Source organism: Triticum urartu, chromosome 2 (assembly GCF_003073215.2).
Source record: "Triticum urartu cultivar G1812 chromosome 2, Tu2.1, whole genome shotgun sequence".
NCBI classification, from domain to species: Eukaryota; Viridiplantae; Streptophyta; class Magnoliopsida; order Poales; family Poaceae; genus Triticum; species Triticum urartu.
Genome location: NC_053023.1, coordinates 175,686,861 through 175,692,782, shown reverse-complemented (window position 1 = coordinate 175,692,782; position 5,922 = coordinate 175,686,861). Strand labels below are relative to the sequence as shown.

Here is a 5,922-nt window from a genome sequence, read left to right as displayed (position 1 = left end):
TTGTATGTTGTGACTACATTTTCGTAATGAAAATGGGAGCCGTGTGGCCCTTCTGATCGAAAAAAAGGATCCCAAAGGTTTGTATTACACAAGATGATAAGGTACATGCCTCCATAAAACTAGATCCAAAGGAAAACATAAATACAGTCTAATCCCCAAAATAAGCAAGGAACCCAATTTGTAAAAGAGAATTACAGTCAGCCCGACGAGATCCCCACACATAAACAGAGCTGCTTCCCATGAGGCGCCAAACCATCAGTAAGTCTTAATCTCCTGTTTTCTCGCCGTCGACAAAAATACATGTGTAAGAGACATTTTACCAACAAGTTTTTGCCTCGTTCATGTAACTGGGAAAGGAAGTAGTAGCATACATGCCCAAAATAAATGCGTAACAACGAAGAACAATCATGCACCTATTGCCTGAAATGATTTGAAAAAAATAGTGGCCCATACAGGTCTCGAACCTGTGACCTTCGCGTTATTAGCACGACGCTCTAACCAGCTGAGCTAATAGGCCTTTGATGTACGTTTGCTATTTAGGTCTTACATATTCAAGTCTTCAGAGCACCTGTTTTCAAATAAAAAAAAATCTTCACAACACTTCAAATCAGGTACAGAACTCTGTTGTGAGTTATTATGCCATCATGCTGGACCCTTACCACTTACCATCAAAAGATTTACGTGCTAACTCGCGTTAGTCTCAACTGAACCAAAGAAGCACGAAGAGGGAGGCAGCTCACATTCGGCTTCACAAAATAACTGTCATTTTGCAGACTTACAGTGAGTGTACAGGATCACCAAGACGCGCTACATCTACATGAATTGGATTACCATATGATATATGAACAAAATCCAATCGAGGTGTACACGTTAAATTTTACTATATCGCCAGCAAACAATGGCTTGCACGCGCTATTTACAAGCTGCACCAGCAAGAATCCAGCAAACAATGCACCACCAATGGAACACCACCACCACCACCCAGAGACGCAGAGGCGCCCCATACGCTCACCGGCCGCTCCACGCCGCAAGAACGCCCTGAAACACCTCAGCCACCAGGTCCCTGTCCGCCGTCTGAAGGAACGCGCTGAACTCCTCCTGCATCTCGTACACCTTCCTGAAGTCGACCAGGAACCTGAGGCAGCTGTCCTTGAGCCTCTGCAGCCGGTACAGGTGGCCCGTCTGTAGCCGTTCGATCACGTTCCGGGCGTCGATGTCCTCCAGCAGGCTCTCGACGCACGCCTCCTTGAGGTCGGCGATGTCGTACTTGTCGGCGGCGCCGAGGAGGGCCAGCCGGTGCGCGAGGAACTCCTCGCTGCGCAGGTTGCCGTAGATGTAGTTGAGGAAGCCCCGGCACGCGTCGAGGGACATGTCGGAGATGTCCACCGTGGAGAGCTCCTTCTCCCTGAGGTCGTGCGAGAACATGCTCCGAAAGACGGGCGAGCGGGCGGCCAGGATCGCCCGGTGCGCCCTGATGCTGCCATCGTCGGCGTTGATCGTGATGTCGCAGAGGATGCCTTCTTGCAGCATCCTTGCAAGGGATGACAGCGCGGTGTTGTCTGAAGACTGCTTGATTTGGCGTGAGGCCCAGATCGAGGCAGGTTCACCTCCCTGGAATGCAGAATTACATAGCAATAAGTTAACTGTAAGTCTATCTTGCAAATAAAAAAAGTGTTAACTGTAAGTTTGAACCGGAATTTACAGTGTTTATTTAAAATGATTAGACTTTTTTGTTCTCAAAGACGTTGTTCTTATATTATCGTTTTTTATCCGGATCGAGCAATTACTGACAAGTGGCAACAGATGCCTGATTTAGGTTTCTGTTGTGCTTGCGAGCTTTGCACGTCTCTGATCAAACAACATGTTTATGTGACGTCACACAATCAGGGGGTTTTCAATTCAACGGTAGAAAGCAACTATAGACACCTCACACAAAACAAACTGTAGATGTTTCTATATTGGTGTGCATCAGTCCAAATGTCATGTTAATATAGTGTGCAGCTGTCTAAAATCAGATTGGCTTCTAGGTGAGTCAAGAATGTCACTCCACATGTCCTAATTGGCTAATTGTTTTCTTTTCGTTTTGACAGCCCACACCTCCTAATTGTTGTTGTACCAAACATTGACAAAAACAAAGGTAGATGGTGAAACAGTGCTTACAGATGAATCTGCAACTTTGAGGTCCAGAAACTCTATCTCAATCACAAATCTTCCTGTAAAACTACTATCAATCGTCCACACAAACCCTTCGTGTTTCAGAGGCTTGTCCAGGATACCTGTGTTCATGCAAATTAGCTGATGGTTAGATAACCCATGCTTTGTGCACTTGCTGATATGCATGGAGGACTCAACATGGTATTTTGGAATAACAATAAAGCCTAGAATTTCAGATCGGCATGTATGCCCCGATCATGTAATGTACAGTAACTTAAATCTGTATACTGCTTTTGCATGACACTTGATCTCTACACAAATTAACTCGTATCCGTATGAACTGATAACTCATCACTTACATACTAGATATTGAAAAATTACCACTTACATATTAAATGTGAAAATATATCAATATCTTTCATACAGTACATAGTAAGGAGTAAAAGACAATTACCTGGATGCTCTATGATCTTCTGATCTGGAGGAAAGGATATCAGAAGTTTCGTGACAAACGAGGCTATCGGTGCGGGGGCTGTGTTCTTGGCAGAATTTGACAACTCTGCAAAGAGCTTAACGCAAGTTTGCTTGTTGTTTCTCTCCACAGACAGGTACCTTCACAATTGCAGAATCAGATACTTAAGTTAGTTTATGATGAATCATGTGGTGGACCCTCATAACTATCTTGTACCCCATCCTTTATGATTTTAGAACTTATGTTTAAACCGAAAATTTTATCCTGATGAGATTTGAAGAAGTAAACGTACAATTCAATTCAAGATTTTTCTTGGCAATAGTAGAAAAGAAAGAGCTGAAAGCGAGTGTTGGAGAAAGTGAAAACTTTTGTCTAGAAAATCTCCTTTGTTCCACGTCTCTCTTGATAATACAACAAATATGGTTAAGAAAACATGTCGACTAGATATTATCGCTGACCAAAGATTCCAAATCCAACTTAAATTCAGTTCAATAATACGGAGTACTTTACAGAAGAAAGAAAACCTTCACTGCTACTGCCAAATTCTGGACCATTTCTCAGAATCAAACCAACAAGATTTTTAACAGAAACAGCCTATTGATCCCCTTTGCACTGGTAGACAGAATCAAACCACAACTGAAAACCTGAGACTGATCACAAGAAAACCCATGACTGAACTCATAAACCAACACTAAGAACCTCGGCCGCAACAAGGATCGCACAGCAGGATACACTCTGCTTTGCTGGACAAGTATGTCAATCAAGAAACCAAACAGGTAGCGAGCAACAATTTTGCGGGGGGGGGGGGGGGGGGGGGGGGGGGGGGGGGGGGGGGGGGGGGGGGGCACGGGGGGCACGGACCAGTTCCAGAGGCCGACGCGGAAGGAGTCGGACTTGCGGTAGGTGTAGCAGGGGAGGGCGTCGACGCGCCATTGCGCGAGCCGCGGCGCCGCCTCGACCCGGGACCCCGCGGCGCTCATCGCACCCCACGACGACGCCACCGCCGCCACCACCTCATCGACGCAGCCCAGCAGCCCCAGCGCCCCCTTCCCCAGGCTCCCTCCTCCCGGCCCTCCTCCTCATGTACTGCCGCCAACCCGCGCGCGCACGGCCAGACCCCGAACGCCCACCCACCACTCAGCACGACGACATGGCGGGGTAGATCAGTACGACGACGACTCACGGTCACAGCGGCATGCAGGAAGCGTGCGCGCGGCGAGGGAGTCGCGGAGGGCTAGTTCTCCGTCCCGGTTCTTGGGGAGCGGCGCGCGCGGAAGGAGGTGGGGTGGGGTGGGGTGGGGGTGGGGGTGGAGTGGCGGCTATATGGTGGTGGGATGGGGATGGGATGGCAGAGGACATGGGAGTGGGACTGTGGGAGGGAGGGAGGGTGCCGTTGCTGTTGCTGTTGCGGGGGAGGAAGAAGAGGAGGATTAATTTGGCACGCAAATGGGAGACTTTCTTCCACGCCAGTGGAGGACGGATGGTGAATGCTCGGCTTATTAATTACTTTTATCCAGCCGATTTATTAGATTACTCCCTGCCTCCACTCCACCTCAACCACCGCTCAGTTCCCTTCCTTTCACTCAATTTCCCCCAGAAAAACATTTTCGACGACGAATTCTTCCCATGGCATGGGTTCTTCACGGAGTCTCAATTACTGGCCGCAAATGCGCGGTTAATCAGTGGGGATCATTGGCCATATCATACTAATGGTTCATATCGCTTCTGCCGACTGGCTACTGTCCTTGTCCAGGCATGGACCCAGGATTTTGCGCTCCATATCTCCGCTCTCTTGCTCTCGTCGCTAGCGAGCAAACATTTTGGCTTTTACGGCAGCGAGTGCTTTCTTTTGACTACTCTAAACTAAACAACCCGTCAAATCGGAAGAACACTCGCCGAATTCGCTGCGACAAGTGGGGGGTTAGGCAACGAATCAGGGCCGTAATTATTGTCGCCGAGATACGCATGCACGCAAAGAATCTCGGTGCGTGAATAAAATAATTTGTTTTTTAGAGAGAGAGGGGGGAGGAGAAGTTTGGGGTGGAGTGTTGCTTGGAGATCCCGAGTGGACAAGGAAAGTATCTGCGTGATTCGGCGTGGGCCCGCGCCGGTTGCCCCCCGGATTCTTTCTCTCTCACACACAAGCAACCCGGTTGTTCGGAATCTTTGATTCTCTCAGACTGCTCCCAGTGTGACAGATAGCTTATGTGGCCTGTAGGAGTACGTACAATTTTACTTTTCTTTCTTACTGTTCTATGGTCGCCGTTCCTTTATTACTGGAGTGGAGAAATTAATTTGGTAAGATCAACCACGAAACTAAACAAGGGTATGACAGGATAACAACGCGCGCTATAAAGTGAATTTAGAGTAGGGTTGATCAAAATATCCCTATCTTTGCACGCGTGCGAAGCAACATGTATATGACGTTGTGTTCATATGTTTAATGAGTGATGATGTGATCGTTGCGGGCGTCAGATGGTTTACTGCTACAACTAAACAATGATGCAACGATGAGAATGAAGGTTAACATTAGGCACGGGAGAAATAGTGGAAGCCCCTCAGGGCATGTACAATGGCGGCATATGGATATATATGCCTCATGATAAAAAATAATTTGAGGCATCTATATTTATTTTTTCTCCCCAATGCAAGTTATCATTAGTGTGTCTTATTAAAAAATAGAAAATAAAGACTCTAGTACACATGCATCTCTACTTTTACTCCAACCTTTTTAGTTTTTGTCACCGGACCACATTTTTTCTCTTCAAGCACCCACCTCCTGAAGAGGATCCCGCTTTCCTATCCGAACCTACTTTACATCATATCCGATCCTACATGACATGCGAGGCATCACCTTGAGACTATGCATTATACATGCCCTCAACGGAGAGAACGCTCTCACACACAAAGACCCAACGGAATGAGGCAAAAGTTTGATCGTCAAGCTGTGCATTTTGGGATGGATGGTCATCGTAAAGAGCCAATGAGAATGCACCCAACATATGGGTGCTACCTGCGTCAGGATACGCACTTCGTACTCGTCGACGCTAATTCGGAAGCCAACGGATTCGCAAAACCTGCCAACAGAGCTGCTTCACTTCTGTACGCTGCGTTCCTGGAATCAAACACACGGTGGCGCAGTGGTATGACTTCCACACTTCAATTCGTTCTTGGATTAAACCACAGATACTACCTTCCATTTGCTCCTACACGCTAGCCGTGTGATGTGATCCAGCAAGTGACACTTCTCAGTATTCAATGACGAAAGTGACTGCTACGCATAAAACTCTCTGACA

At 47.3% G+C, this 5,922-nt stretch overlaps 1 protein-coding gene and 1 non-coding gene across 2 annotated transcripts; both read right to left on the bottom strand.

Annotated features, from left to right (window-relative positions):
* Window positions 1–443: 443 nt before the first annotated feature.
* On the bottom strand, window positions 444–517 carry TRNAI-AAU. Its single transcript has one exon. It is a non-coding gene; the product is annotated as a tRNA-Ile (tRNA).
* Window positions 518–728: 211 nt separating this feature from the next.
* On the bottom strand, window positions 729–3,960 carry LOC125536602 (BTB/POZ domain-containing protein At1g55760-like). The gene is made up of 4 exons (XM_048699849.1): window positions 3,488–3,960; window positions 2,609–2,766; window positions 2,161–2,276; window positions 729–1,611 (listed from the first exon to the last, which is right to left on the bottom strand). Exons 1-4 carry the CDS (start codon window positions 3,604–3,606, stop codon window positions 1,009–1,011), a joined length of 996 nt encoding a protein of 331 aa, XP_048555806.1. The 5' UTR covers window positions 3,607–3,960; the 3' UTR covers window positions 729–1,008.
* Between the last annotated feature and the right edge of the window lie 1,962 nt (window positions 3,961–5,922).